The 21,596-nt window shown below is 46.5% G+C and overlaps 2 protein-coding genes across 2 annotated transcripts; both read right to left on the reverse strand.

The window, feature by feature from the left end:
* Positions 1-911: 911 nt before the first annotated feature.
* LOC100475976 (keratin, type I cuticular Ha7) lies at positions 912-5,001 on the reverse strand. Its single transcript, XM_034648397.1, is given in 8 exon segments — positions 912-1,337; positions 1,735-1,818; positions 1,820-1,953; positions 2,430-2,555; positions 2,647-2,808; positions 3,180-3,336; positions 4,197-4,279; positions 4,471-5,001. Coding segments are annotated over 8 exon segments (1,320 nt in total). The 5' UTR covers positions 4,963-5,001; the 3' UTR covers positions 912-1,255.
* Positions 5,002-18,083: 13,082 nt separating this feature from the next.
* Positions 18,084-20,580, reverse strand: LOC117797229 (keratin, type I cuticular Ha8-like). The gene is made up of 5 exons (XM_034648399.1): positions 20,452-20,580; positions 19,920-20,081; positions 19,703-19,828; positions 19,006-19,226; positions 18,084-18,443 (listed from the first exon to the last, which is right to left on the reverse strand). The coding sequence occupies exons 1-5, from the start codon at positions 20,578-20,580 to the stop codon at positions 18,308-18,310; spliced, it is 774 nt and encodes a 257-aa protein (XP_034504290.1). The 3' UTR covers positions 18,084-18,307.
* Positions 20,581-21,596: the final 1,016 nt, after the last annotated feature.

The raw sequence follows: 21,596 nt of genomic DNA on the forward strand, positions 1-21,596 counted from the left end.
AGTAGCCTGGCCAGTTTCACTTAACGAGTGTCACAGAGGGTGGGATTTGAGCCCAGATCTGCCCAACTCCAGAGCGCTTGCTCTTTCCCCCATATTATGCTATCATGTAGGAGAACCAGTTCTGCATTGGTCTTTGGACCAGCGTACACAGGTGAGCCGAAATCTGAGATTTTCATTCTTGGAAGTGCTCAGCACACGCCAGTTGCTAAACTGACGAGCACAGCAAAGAAGGCACATAATCTCTCAGGTGCTCTCCCACCATGTCTGGCTGTGATCCAGCTGGGCCTGGGTCCGAGCCATGTCCAAGAGGCAGACAGGCATTCGGAGCGCTCATGCCATCTGCGTTCCTCACCATCGGCGCTTCAAACGCAGCAGCAATGGAGACGAGCACACATCTCACTGGAGGAAATTATCCTCAGGACCCAGACAACTGCCCCCAATGCCCAATCTAAGAGAGCAGGGGGGATGCCACACCTCCATAAAAGGGACAATTTGAGTGAGAGAAAAAGCTTGGTGACCTGGCCAGGGCAATTCTCAGCATGACCTTCTTTTTGGCTAGATTGGAACTCTAAGTCATGTGATTTTGCTCTTGGACAAAATGCCAAGAGGCTGAAAATGCCAAAAGCAGGGTAGGGACATGTTAGTTCTGAGCTGTTCTGAAGGAATTCAAACCTGGCAGCCAATGTGGCTTCCTTTCACCGATCCATAGGGATTGAAGGCCAAGGTAAGTACATATCCAAGGTCAGCAAAGGGCCTTCATCCAGAGGCTAAGACCCCAGTGGCCCAGAGAGATCCTGCCAGCAACAAGACATGTCAGAACAAATGACCACCCAAGGTCTCGAGGGCCAGAGCTCTTTGTCGTACCACATATACTGCAAAACACCAGAAGTATAGCACTTAATGCAGGAAGGAGGTTTATTGACCATTTTGTACAGGAATCCAATTACATCTTAGGAGAGTCTGAAGCATTGGAATAGAACCAAAATCCCAGAAGAGGTACTGGGACCAAACAATAGCTTAAGTGAAAGACAATTACAGCATTGGGGGAGAAATGCAGCACAGGAACACACAAGGAGCCACTGCTGAGAAGTTTCTGTTACACTTTGATTCAGCCAAAATGTCTCCAGTGAGTTTGGTCTTCCTGGAAGGAACACGAAGCAGGTGAGGGCAATCCTAGCCCCAGTGCAGCAGGCCTTGACCTTCCACACTGGCACTCAGACTTTCGGAATCGGTTCTCAGTGCTGGCGCCACTGGCTTAGAGAGAGCTACAGGTGGCAGGGGCACAGCCTGGACAAACGACACAGGCAGCAGCCGTAGAGCAGGGATTGATGGGGAGTCTGCAGGGGGAAAGAGAGAGGAAGAGTTAGACACAGGGTACAAAGATGTCTCAGGGATGCCCAGAAAGGGCAAGAACCAAAGGGTAAAGGATGGATCTGCCACCAAGTCACAGGGCCCCATGAAATCTGTATGAGCAGTTCCTCTTCCATCTATGTCTTTCCACATCCAGGAGTCCTCTGGGGGGACTCGGCTTAGGAACCAGCTATTGTTTACGTAACAGTCGATCCACAGTAAAATCTGCACACACCAGAGAGCTGAGTGCATCACTAAGCCAGTATGCACAGGGAGGCTTGTTCTTTATGATAAGATTTCCTTACACAACCACCAGTGATCCCTGTGGAATCCCCTGGTATTCAGGTATGGGGCTTGCCCAGAAATTGATCCAATCACACATACTTGCAGTCCTCGCTCTCCAGAAGTTTCCGGTACGTGGCAATCTCGCACTCCAGCCGGGCCTTGACGTCCAGCAGCACCTGGTACCTGGTTCTGTCGCTCCAGGTCAGCCCGGATCTCGGACAGCTGCTCCTCCACGTTGCTGATCAGGATCTGCATCTGGGCCAGCTCGGTGCCGAAGCGGGCGTCAGCCTCACACAGGGAATTCTGCAGACAGTCTTTCTGTAATGGGAAATAATGGGGTAAGAGACCGAGGTGTCCCAAAATTCGCCAGTGAAAATCATGGCCAATCTCACCAGGGGGCACATGTCAAGAGGTCACAGGACAGTCCCAGAACTCTAGAGGAATCACCACCAATATCATCATGACTTTCCACAAAAAATCTAACTTGAGGAACAGTGTCCTGGTCATCCCTGGATTCCCAGTACCTGACCAAGTAGACTCCCAGTGAGACCTTGTGGAATGAGTGAGTGCCTGCACCTCCACACGGTGTTCTAAAGGAGGTGGGGTTGACTCATAAAGGGAACCATTTTCCAGGATCAAACTAACCTTGAGAGCAAGGCACCTCCCCCAAGGACAGAGGGACCCAGACCCTGAGCTCGGACTGTCAGTGGAACTGATGAGTGGGACTCTGAGAGCTGCTGCTAGCAGGCCATAGCCTGTGGCTCTAGCAGCGTGGTGAGGGTGGAGGACCGTACCAGGCTGTGCTGGGCCTGAAGCTCCACCTCCAGGGCGTTCACCGTGCGTCTCAGCTCCAGGATCTCCGACTGGCAGCACCGCAGCTCCTCGGAGCAGGACATGTCCTGCTGGCTGATGCTTTCAGACTGAAGCACAAGGGCACAGAGACATGATCACCCCCCTGCCCGGGTGGAAGCCTGGGTCCCTCCCTGCTCCGAGGCAGCACCCTGTGAGGACCTGATCTTGGAACCACTCCTCCAGATCATTGTGGTTGGTCTGCACCAGGGCCTCATAGTGGCACCGCATCTCCTGCAGCACCCTGCTCAGGTCCACGGTGGGCTCAACGTCCAGCTTAATCTGGAGCTTGTCCCCCAGCTGGCTCCTCAGAATGCTCACTTCCTGCAGGAACAGAAGGACCCACACCCGGAGTGAGGAAAGGGCTTTTGACAGACCAGAAGGCACCTGAACCCCTTCCCAGACCAACAGCATGAGGGGAGACCCCACTCGTGCACTGATGTAAAACGTCTTGCCCACGGTCCCCTGAGAAGAGCCCATTTGGACACCTTCCTCAGTTGACAAGGCAAACATTTACAGACCAGAAACTTCCCCCTCTGCCACCTCCCACACAGTCAGCCTGACTCCCAGACCCAGGTCAGCCCTTCATCCCGATGCCAACTGAGCCCAAGTCCTAATCCCAGAGCCACAGGTGAGCAGTGCTCCCTTTCCTGCCCCGTGCCCTTTCCCAAGGGTCTGCAGCCCCAGGCCCACACCTGTTCGTGGTTTTTCTTGAGGCAGAGCAGCTCCTCCTTCAGGGACTCCTGCTGGGCTTCCAGGTCAGCCTTAGCCAGGCTCAGGTCATCCATGAGCTTGTGCATCCCGCACATGTCTGCCTCTACCACTTGGCGGAGGGAGAACTCACTCCCGTGCCTTCCAGCACAGGAGATGCAAGGTCAGCAGGATGCCAAGAACACCCCTCTCAGCTGCCCCCAGTTCCCACCAACTTAGATCCTCATTTCCTAAATTAATCAACATTCACTCTGTTGGATCCTGTAGCTACAGAGCTCATAGTCGGGACAAGTATCATTATGCCCACTGGATGGGATGAAATGGGAAACTGAGGCTAAGAAAGAATAAATGGATTATCCAGGATTGTATACCTTGGTTAATAGTAAAAACATGGATTCAACCTAAGTGTTCGAACTAGAATGCAGTGTTCATTCTGCTATAAAAGATCATTTAGCCTGAAAAAAAGAATGGCTTAAAAGTAAGCCTTCTGGACCTACAGTTTTCTAGTTTACCCCATGGATTAATTATTTTGAATGATTTTTATGCCTTTCTCATTCATTCGATTGCAACTCTTGATACCAAGGAGCTACAGTGACAATTCCTCCCACTGATAAATTTGGCCAAGTCAGTGCATCTGTCAACAACCAGTGCACTGGGGGTTTCTTCATGCAATGACTTCATTTTGTTTCTGGCTGTAACACAAAGCTCTCTTATCTTCTAGATGTGAGGAGAAAATGACATGGGACCTGACCGATCTAGATGATTCTTCCTCTTTTTGTTTCAATGCTTTTGTTCTCTTTCTCCTGTATAAGGACCATTTCTAGTAATAGGTTAAGTTATGGTTTGGAAAGGAAGAAAGTGAACACTTATGTATTGATCCATTCATGCTTCTAGTCAGCAACTATTTTCAAACACCTACTCTGGGCCAGTCCCATGACGGGCACCTAGAAATAGAACAAAAAAGAGGAATCCCTCTGAACCCTCTTTCTAGCCCTACTTACTTGATTCTAAAGTCATCAGCAGCCAGCTTGGCATTGTCAATTTGGATAATCAGCCTGGTATTCTCAGCCTTGCTGCACAGGATCTGAGGAAAAGCAGGAAGACAGTTTGCACACAAAACATCATACCCTGGGCTCCAGCTCTATGGGTGGCATCTACACTCATACTCAAGAGAATCCAAGCACCAAATCTCCTTGAGCCTTCAGGAGCCTTTTGCCTGCCGTGCCCTTCCACCTTCCTCCGACCCAGCACACTCCAGGCTACTCCAAACCTCACCTTCTGCTGGAGCTCCTTAATGGTCTGGAAGTAGGACTGGTAGTCTGGACACGTGGTGGACTCATGGCATTTGCTGGACTCTCGGATCTTGGTCTCTAGCTCGGCATTCTCCCGCTCCAGCTGGCGCACCTTCTCCAGGTAATTGGCCAGACGATCGTTCAGGAACTTCATGGTCACCTTCTCGTGGCCATTGGGGGCACCTTCCACATAGTTCTCACAGACTCCAATGTTGCCAGGAATGTTGCAGGTCCCCGGCAAGGGGCAAGCGGTGCAGCAGCTGTAGGGCATACAGAGGCTGGGCTGGCCCAGAGGAGTTGACCCGACACGTGGTCGGTTGGCATGTGCCAGAGTGGCCGACAGACACAGGGATGCAGCCTTGGCCTCTGCCCCGGGCTGGCACCCAATGTCAATGGAGGGGCCACAGACATTTGTTGCTGCAGGCATCCTGATGCTGCCGGGGCAGTGGGATGAGCTGACGTAGCAGGAGGTCATGGTGTTAGGCTGAGGTTGCACAGAAGGTTCAGAGCAGCTGAGAAGGCCAAGCCACTGAGTCTGACAACCTCCTTCCCTCCTGGGCCTTTTATACCCCATCCCAGGTGGGTGTTGGCTCCATGCTTTGACCTCAGTGCCTTGATTCTCTCCCTATTGTTGTATCGTCATCCCTGTTACTCAGCTGTTGAGTTTACCATTAGGAGTTCCCCGCCTCATTAAAGGAATGTTGATGAATTTGAGGTGCCTCCTGGCTCTTTGATATCAGGTTATCTATTGGGGAAAGGTCAGAGATTTCCATTTCTACCCAACAATTACCAGCAGTTAATTCAACTTCCAAATGTCCTATCTCTGGACTGGGCCAGTGTCTCTGTGGATGTGGACACACTCAAGGATTGAATCTTTCAGTCCATGATATGTGTAGCAGGAGGGACAGTGAATCTGTCACCTGTGCTTAGACTCACCCAGCCTTTCCTTTGAAGAGAAACACCAGTTTATAAAACTGGTAAGTCTACAGATACTTGATTATTGCGTGGTCCCATTTCTTCTTTCTTCTATCCTTTACACTGCACGGTCCCCTTGAAGTGTCAGTGCATCCAGAAACATTAACGCTAGCTAAGTTTTGGTTGACTAGTCAGAATCAGTTTTCAGTCATTCATTTGTTCAGCATGTTTCCTGAACATTCCCTAGAACTTGGGCAGTGTGCTGGTTCTTGAACATGCAATGGTCCCTATTCTTCAGGAAAAAAACAGTACCCCAGAAATCTCAGGGTGTCTTCAACAAACTTGAATGAGAACCATTGATCAATGGGAGCTGGTGAAAGAGAAGATCCGTGGTCCTGACCAAGGATGTATCTAGAGGGAAGCTACTGACAAACAAACCAACAAAAACAAAAACAAAAAACTTTATTGATCCAGCAAAGGGAACTGGGACCAGAGTTCAAGGTATATTTAAAGAACTGTTCAAGAACTCACATTTATGAGGATGTAGGGTGTAATAGCTATGCTGCAGTGTTCTTTCCTATTTAATCCTTACTACCTGTGAGGCAACTATTCACAGCCTCGGTGTGCAGATGAAGAAACTAAAGTCCATCTTCCAATTCACAGAAAAATAAATTGTCAAGAGCTTGATTCGGTCTCATATCCATAGAGCCCATTCATTCTCTTTCCACCCTGCCATTAGCCCCGGTTAGAACAACCTGTGTGCTGCCTGTGTTGTTGCTTTGCTGCAGGAGGCTTAGTTGTTGGGCAAGAAGCTGATGTGACAAGAAATAAAATATCTGAGGGTCCTGTGTTCCAGCAAAGGAAGATGTTTAGACACGGAGCAGAGAGGACGAAAAAATGCACATAGAAAAGTTATACTCAAAAGTCGAGAGTCTAAAATAGACCTCACATACCAGAGATTTTTGTTAGAGCCAAGGGATCAAAGCAACCATGTGGTTTGGGGTCAGAAGTCGCCCCTCCAGAGTGCTAGAAGGAAAGTAGAAGGAGGAAGAGCTCATCGGAGAACATCCCAGAAGAATATCAATAGTTCTCTTCTCTAATCTCTAAAATTCAAGAACAAGTATCCCCAAAAAAACCAAATGGAAGGCAGTGGATTTGAGTATTGGTGAAACCTGGGCTCTTAGAATTCTCTCAAAAAGAAATAAAAAGATCTGGAATTCTTCCCAAAAGGAAAACCCACTCTGGGGTCAGTGCCAGTTACCCCAAGGTCACCAATGAATAACCCCTTACAAACACCATAATTAGGAGACATCACCAGGGCTGGCCTTCCCATCCATCAGAGGCCTCTGGGTGCAATCTGCATAAGTTCCATCTTCAAACACCCCTTTATTTCTCTCTTGCCTCATCACAATGCATCACTTTAATCCAGGGAATTGGACCATTACAGTCGTTTCCTTTGATTTGCTAAGTAGGCTCCACCTTTTGGCCCTATCCCTGTGGCAGGATTTGTCCCATTGACTGAAATTATGGTTCCTTCCATCTCAGGACCCACGCCACTTGTTACTTCTTAGGCTTCACAGATGGAGCGTTGATGCCCTCACTGACCCCCGTCTCTAAAGCCCTGGCTCTGGCTCTGCGTGGTCTGTTTTGCATAATGACACTGATGCCACCACTTAGAGAAGTGGGTTCTGCTGATTTTCTTTTGTCTCAAAGGAACTGTCAGTAAGTGGAAGGCATGAGGCCGGTGTTTGAGATGCCGTGTAGCTGGGGAGGAACCCATCCTTGACAACCCAGGTTGCCTCCTTTCGCTCCCTGTAGAGTCCCTGGCCCCTGAGAACAACGTATGAGCCAGGTTGCATGGAACGAAGTCCTGGCGATGAATTGTGAAGAGAGGGGCAGTCCTGCCACCCTCCTTCATTCACAGGGGCCATCCCATCTCTCTTTGGGAGTAAAAGTTTTGGAGTTGCAATCTGTCTTCAGGGGGAGGTGGAGCGCTGGGTCCAGAACAGCGTCATTCAATGCCATGGCGTGGGGACCTACCGAGACAATGCTGTGTGAAAGAGAAAGCAGTGAAGTGGGAGCAGCCCAGGGGTTAGGATCTGGTCTGCGGCTACCTTATCTGCTGCCAGGGGGAGATTCTGAGGGTGTCCAAGAAAGCAGGTGCTGTCCACATGCAGTGTGCACAGTGTGTGTTGCACCCGGAAGAGGTTGGCAAACCACAACAGGTGGTCTACCCTGGCCCAGCGGTGCCTGTACCCCCTCAGACACGCTGGGCAAGGGGGTTCCAGGATGGACACCCTCAGGGATATTTTGTGTCTCAGAAGTCAGCCTCAAGAGGCTTTGAAAAAGACCGAAAGCTGTCATTGTCTTCTCTATGAAGTGGGATTTTATGATATGATTACTTGGAAATCTTTAGTCTGACTTTAAGGGTCTTTATTAGTAGTAGTCTGCTTAGTCTTGTCCCAGGTCTCCAGGGCATCAGAGGCTAGCTGACAAAAACAATTGTCCGCACTTCCTCTCTCCTTCATCCCCTGGTAACAGGGTTCCTTTATCCACATTCTAGGCCAGCACGTTTACCCTTATTGATCTCCTCCTGGGCCTATTCCGAAGCCCTATAATGCAGGACGTAGTGTGGTTAAGGCCAAGACCTCTGGAGCCAGCCTGCCTGGATTCAGATCCTGGTTCTACTATTTACTAGCTGTGAAAACTTGGCCTGGTGGCTTGACCTCTCTGTGCTGTGGTTTCTACATATGCAAAACAGAGGCAGTAATAGCATCTAGCTCATAGACTTGTTTTAACTCTTCAAGAATTTGATCTCTATAAATCATTTAAAATAATGTCCAGCACATGGCAGAGTAAACACTAAATAAGTATTAGCTGTTTTTTTTTCAAGTGGCCTTTAATCATGGGTTTAGATGCTCACGTCATTGAAAATTCAAAAATGCTTATTAAATTACCATTTTGTACCTATTTAAATGAGGAAAGATCAAAAAGCTTAATGTCACAGTGTTGGCAAGGAGTAGAAAAACAGGCATTGTCAAACACTGGGGGGGGGCCGTAAATCATGCAGCCTCTTCAAGGCTGTTTAGCAATATCTATGCAAATTGCAATTGCACATACCCTGTGACCCAGTAATTCCGCTTCCAGGAATTATCCCCGACACATTTACATAGACACGTGTACAAGAATAACAAGAATATTTATTGCAAAATCTGGGGAATCATAGCAGACTAGAGAGAAATGAAACACCCACCAAAAGAAGCCTGGTTAAGTGAATTGTACTAAATGTGTATAGTGAAAAGCTTGCAGCCATTGCAAATAGTGAGGTAGACAGAGAGAGATCTAGATATACTGACGTAGAAATGACACCTGCGGTGTTAAGTTTCAGTGAAGAAAAGGCCAAATGCTCGACAAGATACCCAGTAAGCTACTTTTTATATTTACCCAAAGAGGGATGTATGCAGGCTTCATTTATAGCGAGAATGAATCTCAGACCATAAAGTTAAGTGTGAAAGATAAGGAACTTTACTTTCTCGTGCTTGAACTAAATTGTACTTTTAACCTTCATCTCACACGACACAAAGTGGCAGAACCTTAATCTCGGTCATCTTGAGGATCCCTTCCCAAGAGGTTGCCCCGAGTTCCACGGGCCCTTTTTCCAAGATGTTGGGAAGCAGGAGGTGGGCAGGGATCAGCCCTTGGCATTTTCCTCCCTCCACACTGCAACAGAAATCATGTGGGTCCTCCTGCCCAGTTCTCGGCTATCAGAACACCCCAGTGTTGCCAGGGCATTGTCATTTTCTCACCCACATGGCCCTTGAGCTCTCAGGGTTCCCTTTGCACCATTCATGCTACTCTCTGATTCACTCTCATAGTTCAGCTTCACTACCACCCTAGGCCTCCAGATTGTCTATGACATTTTCTCAGGCCCTTCTGTACGGACTCCCCATGAACTATTTCTCCCCTTGGGTCTTGGTGCCTCTCCAGGTTCTACCTGGGAAAGGGAGAACAGATGCCCTCTGGACCTACATCCCCCAACCTATTACCCTCCTGCCCTTGACTCTGTATCCCAGCCTAGGAGAAGGGGTAGGACAAGCAGGGGATCCACCAGCATCTAAATTCTCCTTCCCGTCCTCTTGGTTCCTCGATCCCAACATGCCTTCCTCTAACTAGAGGGTGAGACGTTTCCCCTTACTCATCTCGTCCAAGTTCATTCTCGTCAACTCAGGGCTTGGACTCATGAGACTCAAAACCTCTTCCCTGCCTTCTGCTGTGCCAATCCCTCTCCCAAATCACTGGGTGCTGCTTGGGCTACAGCTATCAGAAGGGCCCAGGGTACAAGGAAATATAGTGAGGATCGTCTGTTAGAACCTCAAAACATGCCCCTTCTCGTCTATATACATATGGAAACTAGTTTGTGGGGGAGGACTATTTGCATGGTGTAGGCTTCTCTTCTGTTTCAAGTTTTCACAAGATGTGTGGTCTATGTGTATAATTTTTGTAAGCTAGGTTTTTTTTTTAAGAAGCCTTTCTACAAACAAAAAATGCTTGGTACTTTGCGAGAGTTTGGCACCCTTGGGCTCCATTTCCCCCTTCAGGAGTCTATGACATTTGTGCTGACCTGGTTGGGTTCAGATGTTGCTCTGCTCCAGCATTCGGAAGCCCCTTGGTCCTCCACAGCCTCATCTTTGAGTGATGATTCTGGCTGATGAGGTCCCTGGGACATCGGACTAGGAACCATCTCCTCCATCCTGTGCCCCCAAAGGCTTGTGGATTTCCCTGCAATGTTAGGAGTCCACTCCTCTGAGCTTCTCAGGGGACCATATCCTGTGGATGTGAAGCTAACAAATCTCTCACTGACTTGGCTAGAGATGGTTCTGGGGCAAAGGTATGTTTTGTGGAAAGGAGAAAAATGCAATTGAAGAATCTTATAGAGTGGATGATTTAGCAAGTTGAGAAAATATGAAATTCTGAATAACTTATTGTCAAACTATTTATTTGGTCCACTTCACAGATTTTATGCAATATAAATAGGTAAATATTGGGGTGCCTGAGTGGCTCAGTCAATTGAGCATCTGACTCCTCATTTCGGCTCAGGTCACGATCTCAGGGTTGTGAGGTCAAGCTCCGTGTCGGGCTCTGCACTCTGCATGGAATCTGCTTGTCCCTCTCGCCCTCTTCCTCTCCCTCTGCCCCTCTCCCTATTCAGGCTCTCTCTCTCTCATATAAGTAAATAAATAAATCTTGTAAAAAAAATAGGGAAATATTGACAACTCTGTTATTTTTCACATTGACAATCTATTATTAAATACCCTAATTCTGAAACATTCTGAAGGTCAAGTGTATCCCTGAGGGCTCATGCTTCTCAACTGAAGAGTTGCCTTCAAGTGGAAACTTCCTCCAGCTTCCCAGGACATTCAGTCAGTTCCTCTTCTCCACTCACACTGAATCCTCAGTTTACCTTGAACATAGCCCTCTTCGTAGTGTGCTCTGTTGCCGACTTATGTAGGAGACCCTTGGAAGCAGGGATTTTGCCTTATTATTTTTGCCTTGTTCCTCTCTATAATTCCCAACACAGCATCTGACTCACAGGAAATGCTCAATCAATGAAAACATGAAAGAAAGAACTAAATGAGCTCAGCTATAGAGCCAATCATACTCAGCTTATCCTCCACAATGCCTGGTGCAGGGTGATATTCAACAAGTATGTGTTGAATGAATGAATGAATGAATGAATGAATGAATGAATGAATGTAGTATGAACCAAACAGTAGCTTCTTGCCCCAATGATAGAAAATCCTTGACTTCTAAACCCTGTCATCCTAAATCAAATCAAAATCAGGATAACATTTGTTTTCATCTAGGAACATATTTCTAGGGAAAGTCCTACAGAGCATTCAAAAGTAGATCACACTGAATTATGTGTTTCGCCCACATCCTTTTGGGGGAAAAATAGAATTATTTAATGACAGAATCAGTCACTTTGGTTGTACAGGGAATAGTCCATCTCTGCTAATGACATATTCCCCCCTCAAAAGTCATCCTCTATCCCTTCTCAGATACCGATTTGACCCATGAAGTGTTCAACACAGACAAGGCATTTGGGGGGAGTTAGGCAGTAGTGAGCTGGGGGCAGACTAGCTCATTCAGGAATTGAAAATACACTGTTCTTTAAGTTTTGTACGAAGTAAATCAAACAAATTACACTATTTCAGTGACCCTTTCCAAATTATACTATGTCAGTGACCCTGAGTGTAAAAATGGGATATCCAAGACTCACATGGCAGGGTCTCCCTGTATTTTTTTTTATTCAGTGTAATATTAGTTTCAGGTTTGTAATACAGTGATTCAACAATTCTATACATTACTCAGTGCTCAACATGATACGTGCACTCTTAACCCCTCTATCTGTTTCACCCATCTCCCTATCTATATCCCCTCTGGTGACCACTGGTTTATTCTCTGTATTTAGGGGTCTGGTTTTTTTGTTTGTCTTTTTTTTTCTTCATTTGTTTTGTTTCTTAACTTCCACATATGAGGGAAATCATACAGTATTTCTCTTTCTCTGACTGACTTATTTCACTTAGCATTATACCCTCTTGGTTCATCCACATTGTTGCAAGTGGCAAGATTTCATTCTTTTTTACAGCTGAATAATATTCCATTGTGTATATATACCACCTCTTCTTTATCCATTCATCTACCGATGGACTCTTAGGTTGTTTCTATATCCTGACTGTTGTAAATAATGCTGTAATAAACATAGGGGTGCATATATCTTTTCAAATTAGTGTTTTCATTTTCTTTTGGTAAATACCCAGTAGTGGAATTACTGGGTCATATGGTAATTCTGTTTTTAAATTTTTGAGGAAGGAGGGTCTCTATTTTTTTATAGTACATCATTAGTTTTTGATGTAGTCTTCAACATTTCATTAGTTGCATATAACACCCAGTACTCATCACAACACATGCCCTCCTTTTTTTTTAAAGATTTTATTTATTTATTCAACAGAGATAGAGACAGCCAGTGAGAGAGGGAACACAAGCAGGGGGAGTGGGAGAGGAAGAAGCAGGCTCACAGCAGAAGAGCCTGATGTGGGGCTCGATCCCATAATGCCGGGATCACGCCCTGAGCCAAAGGCAGACGCTTAACCGCTGTGCCACCCAGGCGCCCCAACACATGCCCTCCTTAATACCCATCACCCAATTACCCCATTCCCCCCACCCCCCCTCCTTCTGTAACCCTATTTGTTTCCCAGAGTCCAGAGTCTCATATGGTTTGTCTCCCTCTCTGATTTCTTCTCATTCAGTTTTCCCTCCCTTCTCTGTGGTCCTCCATGTTCTTCCTTATGTTCCACATATGAGTGAAACCATATGATAATTGTCTTTCTTTGCTTGACTTATTTTACTTAGCGTAATCTCCTCCAGTTCCATCCATGTCGATACAAATGGTTGGTATTCATCCTTTCCGATGGCTGAGTAATATCCCATTGTACATATGAACCACATCTTCTTTTTTTTCTTTTAATTTTATTTTACTATATTATGTTAATCACCATACAGTACATCCCCAGATTCCGATGTAAAGTTTGATGCTTCATTAGTTGCGTATAACCCAGTGCACCATGCAATACGTGCCCTCCTTACTACCCATCACCAGTCTATCCCATTCCCCCACCCCCTCCCCTCTGAAGTCTTCAGTTTGTTTCTCATAGTCCATAGTCTCTCATGTTTCATTCCCCCTTCTGATTACCCCCCCTTTCTTTATCCCTTTCTTCCCCTACCGATCATCCTAGTTCTTATGTTCCATAGATGAGAGAAATCATATGATAATTGTCTTTCTCTGCTTGACTTATTTCACTTAGCATTATCTCCTCCAGTGCCGTCCATGTTGCAGCAAATGTTGAGAATTCGTTCTTTCTGATAGCTGAGTAATATTCCATTGTATATATGGACCACAGCTTCTTAATCCAGTCATCTGTTGAAGGGCATCTCGGCTCCTTCCATGATTTGGCTATTGTGGACAATGCAGCTATGAACATTGGGGTGCATATGGCCCTTCTCTTTACTACGTCTGTATCTTTGGGGTAAACACCCAGTAGTGCAATGGCTGGGTCATAGGGTAGTTCAATTTTTAACTTTTTAAGGGACCTCCACACTGTTTTCCAGAGTGGCTGTACCAACTTGCATTCCCACCAACAATGTAGGAGGGATCCCCTTTCTCCACATCCTCTCCAACAATTGTTGTTTCTTGCCTTGTCTATCTTTGCCATTCTAACTGGCGTAAGGTGGTATCTCAGTGTGAACCACATCTTCTTTATCCATCCATCTGTTAAAGGACACCTTGACTCCTTCCACAATTTGGTTATAGTGGACATCACTGCTATGAGCATTGGGGTGCATGTGCCTCTTCTTTTCACTACGTCTGTATCTTTGGGGTAAATACCTAGTAGTGCAATTGCTGGGTCATAGGGTAGCTCTATTTTCAACTTTTTGAGGAACCTCCGTACCGTTTTCCAGAGTGGCTATACCAGCTTGCATTCCCACCAAGAGTGTAAAAGGGTTCCCCTTTCTCCACATCCTCAACAACATTTGTTGTTTCCTGTCTTGTTAATTTTTGCCATTCTAACTGGCATAAGGTGGTATCTCATTATGGTTTTGATTTGTATTTCCCTGACGGCCAGTGATATTGAACATTTTTTCATGTATCTGTTAGCCATTTGTATGTCTTCTTTGGAGAAGTGTCTGTTCATGTCCTCTGCCCATTTCTTGACTGGATTATTTATTTTTTGGGTGTTGAGTTTGAGAAGTTCTTTATAGATTTTGGATATCATCCCTTTATCTGTAATGTCATTTTCAAATATCTTCTCCCATTCCATGGTTTGCCTCCAGTTTTGTTGGCTGTTTCCTTTGCTGTGCAAAAACTTTTTATCTTGATGAAGTCCCAAAAGTTCATTTTTGCTTTTGTTGCCCTTGCCTTTAGAGACGTGTCTTAAACGAAGTCACTATGGCCAATGTAGAAAAGGTTATGCCTATGTTCTCCTCTAGGATTTTGATGGATTCCTATCTCACATTGAGGTCTTTCATCCCTTTTGAGTTTGTCTTTGTGTATGGTGTAAGAGAATGGTCCAGTTTCATTCTTCTGCATGTGGCTGTCCAATTTTCCCAGCACCATTTACTGAAGAAACTGTCTTTTTGCTATTGGATATTCTTTCCTGATTTGTCAAATATTAGTTGACCAGAGTTGAGGGTCCATTTCTGGGATCTCTATTCTGTTCCAGTGATCTGTGTGTCTGTTTTTGCTCTTGATGATAACAGCTTTGCAATATAGCTTTAAGTCAGGCATTGTGATGCCCCCAGCTTTGGTTTTCTTTTTCAACATTCCTCTGGTGATTCAGGGTCTTTTCTTGTTCCATACAAATTTTAGGATTGTTTTTTCCGGTTCCGTGAAAAATGTCAATGGCATTTTGATGGGGATTGCATTGAAAGCATAGGTTGGTCTGTGCAGCATAGACATTTTAACAATGTTTCTTCTTCCAATCCATGAGCATGGAATGTTTTTCCATCTTTTCGTGTCTTCCTCAATTTCTTTCATAAGTGTCTTTCTTTAAAAGGCAGCTCAATCACTCAAAGAAACAGAGGATAAATACGTTAAGTGATAACAATGAGAGTTTCTTTGCAGCCAGTGCAATTCAGGTCTGAGTCCTGGCTCAGCCACTTGCCAAATCACATCTTTAGTCAAGCTGTTTAACCTCTGTGAGCTTCGCTGCTTCATATTTTGAAAGCAGTTATAACATCTGCCCTATAAGAATGCTGGAGAGTGACATTCAGTTGTTGGGAAGAAGAGACAGCACTTAACATCAGGCAGGAGGAAGCCACCACTATATAAAACCCCATTTTATTTATTTTTTTAATGTTTTTTATTATATTATGCTAGTCACCATACAGTACATCCCTGGTTTCCGATGTAAAGCTCGATGCTTCATTAGTTGCGTATAACACCCAGTGCACCATGCAACGCGTGCCCTCCTTACTACCCATCACCAGTCCATCCCATTCCCCCACCCCCCTCCCCTCTGAAGCCCTCAGTTTGTTTCGCAGAGTCCATAGTCTCTCATGCTTCATTCCCCCTTCTGATTACCCCCCTTTCTTTATCCCTTTCTTCCCCTACCGATCATCCTAGTTCTTATGTTCCATAGATGAGAGAAATCATATGATAAATGTCTTTCTCTGCTTGACTTATTTCACTTAGCATTATCTCCTCCAGTGCCGTCCATGTTGCAGCAAATGTTGAGAACTCGTAAAACCCCATTTTAAAACTGTGCCATTATATTCAATTGTTTAGCCATCAAAGAGGGAGAGAACAAAGCAGGCTCTGTGTGATGTAGATGTTGCTGTTCACAGGAAGGAAAGAAATGCACCAGGCACAGAGTTAGGGGACTGAAGCTGGCCAGAAGCAGGAGACTGGGTCTTTCCCAAAAGGCAGTGCTCCAAAGGTGGGCACCAACACAGCAGGTCCCATCTCATTCATTTCACTTCTCAGAAAAAGCCAAAGTTGCAGAGGAAGCTTTCCAGCTCATATCATGGGGGGAAAAAACAAACCAGTTTCTGGAAAGACTCCTATTTCCTGCCCCCAACACAAGCCAGTCAATCCACTTCAGACAAAATGATTACTTGATATCATGAGAAGTCCTTCCTGAAGGTCACCGCTCTCCCCCAGGACACACTCAGGACTGGAAGCTGTAGCCTTAAATGCCAACAGGCAGTTTGTCCCCATGGCTGCCTTGAGCCATCCCAGTCTTTACTCTGATGAGGGTGGCTAAAGTGACTTCATTTCTTCCTGTTGCTTTTTCTTCTATGGTGGCACAAGACCTGAGAAGCAGTGAGGCTAATAGGAGCTATTTTTTTCAACCAGCTGTTAAACACATTTAGAAGTCAAGACTGCAAGTGCTAATAATCTGTATTTCCCAAAACAAAGCCTCCAAAATGGAGTTCTACAAGAATCACAGTGGCCTTTAGAATTAATGAGTGCCTCTGGGAACTAAGGTATATTCTCCCATCACTTCAACACTGGTGGACCCAAAGGAAGAAAAAAGAAATGAGAGTACCCATAAAATTGGGCCCCCTTCTCCTTGGATGGATTCAATATAAGGGAGTTGCTAAGAAGTCTCTGCCCTTAGAGCAAAGTTTTCTCATTCTTTGAACTAATGCAAATACTCAAATAAAATTTGCCCTGGAAAGCAAGTTATTAAGTGTACCATTTCGTTTCTGATTGTTTTTAGCTGCTAGAGGAAATTAATTTTAGTTACCCAGATAAAAAAGCCCGAGGCCATGGGTGAACTCTGAGCAGTCTGGCTCAGCACCCACATTCCTAATTATATGACATTGGCTCTGGATAAGGTTAATACGGTGCTTTATCCTTTTCAGGCTTTTTAAATTTCTGTCATCTCACTTACCCATAGAATTCATGACAGATCTAGGATGTAAGTAGGAAAGATGACATAACCTCATTTTATAGCAGGGAAAAGCACTGAGTTAAGTGATGATTTTCAAGCCCTATAACAAGTCACAGATAAAGTCAAGAAGACACATTCATTGTTTCCACAGATGTTTATTAAACATCTACTCTTTACCAAGCAGTGAGCTAGGCTCTGGGGAAGCAGCAGTGGAAAAAATGCTAATCTCCAGGACACATTTTAATGAAAAAAACAATGGAAAAGCAGGCAATTTTAGTTGTTGAGAGCTACCATGATGCCAGTAAGCAGGACAGAGAGTGACAAGGCTGTGATCATTGTGGACCGATGGCCGAGCAGGTGCTCTAGGAGGGAATAACATAGCTGCTGAGGCCTGAATAACAAGAAAGAGGGGGAAAGCATTCCAGGGAGGAGGAAGAACAGGGACCAGTCTCAGGCACATCCAAGGAATGTACTGGCCAATGTGGCGACATCGTGGTGAGGAAGGGAGAGGATGGGAAGACATGAGGTGGGAACATAGAAGGTAAGCAAGAATAAAAATTCTGAAACTATTGTAATGCTATATTTTTCATTACCCTACATCATCATGCCCAGCAGTGTGACCTATTGAGTCAATAGGTTTTAATATTTCAGGAGAAAGGACTGGAAAAAATAAAGTCATTGTTCAAATTTTACCATAAAATTAGATGAAGAGAGAGGTATAGCCAGACAATAGTTAGGAGAGTCAAGATTTCTAGAGAAGAGAGATTTTTAAAATCTGAATATTCTCTTTACATAGCAAGAGGCAAGCCTGGTCCTTTGTCAAAGACAGGACTCTGAGTGGAGAGGCTCAGATCTGATACAAAGGAAGCTCCCACCTTACCCTAGAGAAGAAATGGAGCCACTTCCAAGACAGGGAGGAAGGAGGATAGGAGAAAGGAAGAAGAGGAAGTGGTCAGATATATAGTATCTAGATCCAATGCCCCCTTGCTGGAACCATTACCCAAGGCTGCAGATATTAGATAGAATCAGTACAATGGGGGGAATCCCAAACAGTGGAGTTTGTCCCTCCCTTTCCTGGTCACAAACTGGAAATTTTTCAAACCAAAATTGGTGTTTGAAATGCAATTTCACGTGCCACCCTATCCTTACCCCCAAGATACTTCCTCAGTCGGATCCTATGCCTGAGTCTCTCCAATGTAGATATTCCCAAGGCACCACTAGTGGCTGGGATCCAGCCACTGAGGTCATGGAACTAATCTGGGAAAATCCAGAGCTGAGAAGGAAGGCTCTCAACCAAGATTCCACTTCTCCTGATATCTTGTGGCCTTTGGAAAGGCCTCTGCATGCAGAAAGTCAACAACAGTAAGAAACCATAGTGCCTGGATGTATAATAAACATTTCTCATTGGGCATCCCCTCACTTTAACCACCCCTGCTGGTGCATGGACATTCAGAACCGGCTCCCAGTACTGGCTCCACAGGCTGACCCAGGCACACAAGTGGTGGTGCAGGGTGTGCAGCTTGGACGAGGGGCACAGGGGGTAGTCACACAGGAGGCAGCGGTGGAGCAAGGATTGCAGGGGAGTCTGTGGAGAGATAGAAAAGGTGAACAAAGTTAGGGATGGCAAATGAGTGATATGTGATGGAGAACGAAGAAGGAGTCCCCGCTCCAAAACTACAGGACAGGAACCCAACAGAAGCCCTGGCCATTGACCCCTACTGTGCACCCCTAAGACTAGACTGAGTGATCTTAAAATGCCTTCCAGAATGAGGTTTTCTTTATGAGAATCAGATTCTATCCTACAGGATAGAAAATACAAAGGATTGACAAGAGAACAAAAGCAAGTCCAACAAACCTGCTGGTGTCTATACTCAAATCTCCTGCCCAAGGAGTAGCCACATGTCTACATTTCTACTCTCCCCAGTCATGGCTACACCAAGCAGCCCCACTGGAGACCTGGCAATGGACAATGGACAGTCACTCCCTTCACATTCTGTCAACAATGCACAGTGTGACCAGAGGACAGGGCAATGGGTCACTCAACAGAAGCAGGACCGCCTTCTTCTTTGTAAACAGCACTGCTGTTACCCTGAGAATCTCATGAGAATTCAGCAAATGATTTGTCCAAGTGCCTAAATCACACATACTTGCAGTCCTCGCTCTCCAGAAGTTTCCGGTACGTGGCAATCTCGCACTCCAGCCGGGCCTTGACGTCCAGCAGCACCTGGTACTCCTGGTTCTGTCGCTCCAGGTCAGCCCGGATCTCGGACAGCTGCTCCTCCACGTTGCTGATCAGGATCTGCATCTGGGCCAGCTCGGTGCCGAAGCGGGCGTCAGCCTCACACAGGGAATTCTGCAGACAGTCTTTCTGTAATGGGAAATAATGGGGTAAGAGACCGAGGTGTCCCAAAATTCGCCAGTGAAAATCATGGCCAATCTCACCAGGGGGCACATGTCAAGAGGTCACAGGACAGTCCCAGAACTCTAGAGGAATCACCACCAATATCATCATGACTTTCCACAAAAAATCTAACTTGAGGAACAGTGTCCTGGTCATCCCTGGATTCCCAGTACCTGACCAAGTAGACTCCCAGTGAGACCTTGTGGAATGAGTGAGTGCCTGCACCTCCACACGGTGTTCTAAAGGAGGTGGGGTTGACTCATAAAGGGAACCATTTTCCAGGATCAAACTAACCTTGAGAGCAAGGCACCTCCCCCAAGGACAGAGGGACCCAGACCCTGAGCTCGGACTGTCAGTGGAACTGATGAGTGGGACTCTGAGAGCTGCTGCTAGCAGGCCATAGCCTGTGGCTCTAGCAGCGTGGTGAGGGTGGAGGACCGTACCAGGCTGTGCTGGGCCTGAAGCTCCACCTCCAGGGCGTTCACCGTGCGTCTCAGCTCCAGGATCTCCGACTGGCAGCACCGCAGCTCCTCGGAGCAGGACATGTCCTGCTGGCTGATGCTTTCAGACTGAAGCACAAGGGCACAGAGACATGATCACCCCCCTGCCCGGGTGGAAGCCTGGGTCCCTCCCTGCTCCGAGGCAGCACCCTGTGAGGACCTGATCTTGGAACCACTCCTCCAGATCATTGTGGTTGGTCTGCACCAGGGCCTCATAGTGGCACCGCATCTCCTGCAGCACCCTGCTCAGGTCCACGGTGGGCTCAACGTCCAGCTTAATCTGGAGCTTGTCCCCCAGCTGGCTCCTCAGAATGCTCACTTCCTGCAGGAACAGAAGGACCCACACCCGGAGTGAGGAAAGGGCTTTTGACAGACCAGAAGGCACCTGAACCCCTTCCCAGACCAACAGCATGAGGGGAGACCCCACTCGTGCACTGATGTAAAACGTCTTGCCCACGGTCCCCTGAGAAGAGCCCATTTGGACACCTTCCTCAGTTGACAAGGCAAACATTTACAGACCAGAAACTCCCCCTCTGCCACCTCCCACACAGTCAGCCTGACTCCCAGACCCAGGTCAGCCCTTCATCCCGATGCCAATTGAGCCCAAGTCCTAATCCTAGAGCCACAGGTGAGCAGTGCTCCCTTTCCTGCCCCGTGCCCTTCCCCAAGGGTTTGCAGCCCCAGGCCCACACCTGTTCGTGGTTTTTCTTGAGGCAGAGCAGCTCCTCCTTCAGGGACTCCTGCTGGGCTTCCAGGTCAGCCTTAGCCAGGCTCAGGTCATCCATGAGCTTGTGCATCCCACACATGTCCGCCTCCACCATTTGGCGCAGGGAGAACTCACTCTCGTGCCTTCCAGCGCAGGAGATGCAAGGTCAGCAGGATGCCAAGAACATCCCCTCTCAGCTGCCCCTGGTTCCCATTTCCTTCACCAACAGGAATTCTCATTTGCTAACTCTGCTCAGTTCTGGTCTCAGAGATGAATTAGACTCAATCCCTCTACTCAATCCACTCACGGTCTAACAAAGCACTCATAGCAGGTATCATTTTACCATCGGGCATTGAGGCCACTTTGATTCCAAAAGATTAACTGGCTTTCCTATGACAATGTATCTTGGGATCCAGGACAGAGCTCACACCCCTTCCTGAGCTATCACCTAAGTAAGTTAAGCAATAACCAGGTGTCAGGGCAGTGATTTGCTCCCTTATTCCTTGTGTTGGGCTACTTCTCTATCTCTGATCTTTGTTTAGTAGAAATGCCTGGTACATGAGGGCTCCATAGGTGAATCTGGACCCTGATCCATCTGTAAGTGGATCCTCTAATTACATATGAAATTCAATGACTGTCCTTGCTCAGTTCGTTCTTGAAATCACCTTATTCTGCCCCCAGGTAGTGAGCTCAGGCAGCCTTATCTTCCATTTAGGCTCTATCATACATGCTAAATTTGGTGGTGTTTTTTTCTCATCCACCTTCTGTTAGTTTTGTTTGTAATAAAAATTATTATTTGGGGAATTTAGGAAAGAAGAAACAGGACAGTAATTCAGTCAATCAAGTATTTGGCTATTGGGACTTAGGGTGGAGGAAAGAGTCACTCTGAACCTCTTTCGAGTCCTACTTACTTGATTCTAAAGTCATCAGCAGCCAGCTTGGCATTGTCAACTTGGATAATCAGCCTGGTATTCTCAGCCTTGCTGCACAGGATCTGAGGAAAAGCAGGAAGACAGTTTGCACACAAAACATCATACCCTGGGCTCCAGCTCTATGGGTGGCATCTACACTCATACTCAAGAGAATCCAAGCACCAAATCTCCTTGAGCCTTCAGGAGCCTTTTGCCTGCC

The sequence above is a fragment of the Ailuropoda melanoleuca genome, chromosome 20, assembly GCF_002007445.2.
Source record: "Ailuropoda melanoleuca isolate Jingjing chromosome 20, ASM200744v2, whole genome shotgun sequence".
NCBI lineage: Eukaryota > Metazoa > Chordata > Mammalia > Carnivora > Ursidae > Ailuropoda > Ailuropoda melanoleuca.

Coding starts and splice junctions, on each gene's coding strand:
- LOC117797229 (XM_034648399.1), bottom strand. CDS start 20,580: ATGGTGGAGGCGGACATGTGTGGGATGCACAAGCTCATGGATGACCTG. Junction 20,082..20,451: donor TCAAGAAAAACCACGAACAG/GTGTGGGCCTGG, acceptor CTGTTCCTGCAG/GAAGTGAGCATTCTGAGGAG. Junction 19,829..19,919: donor AGGAGTGGTTCCAAGATCAG/GTCCTCACAGGG, acceptor CTTGTGCTTCAG/TCTGAAAGCATCAGCCAGCA.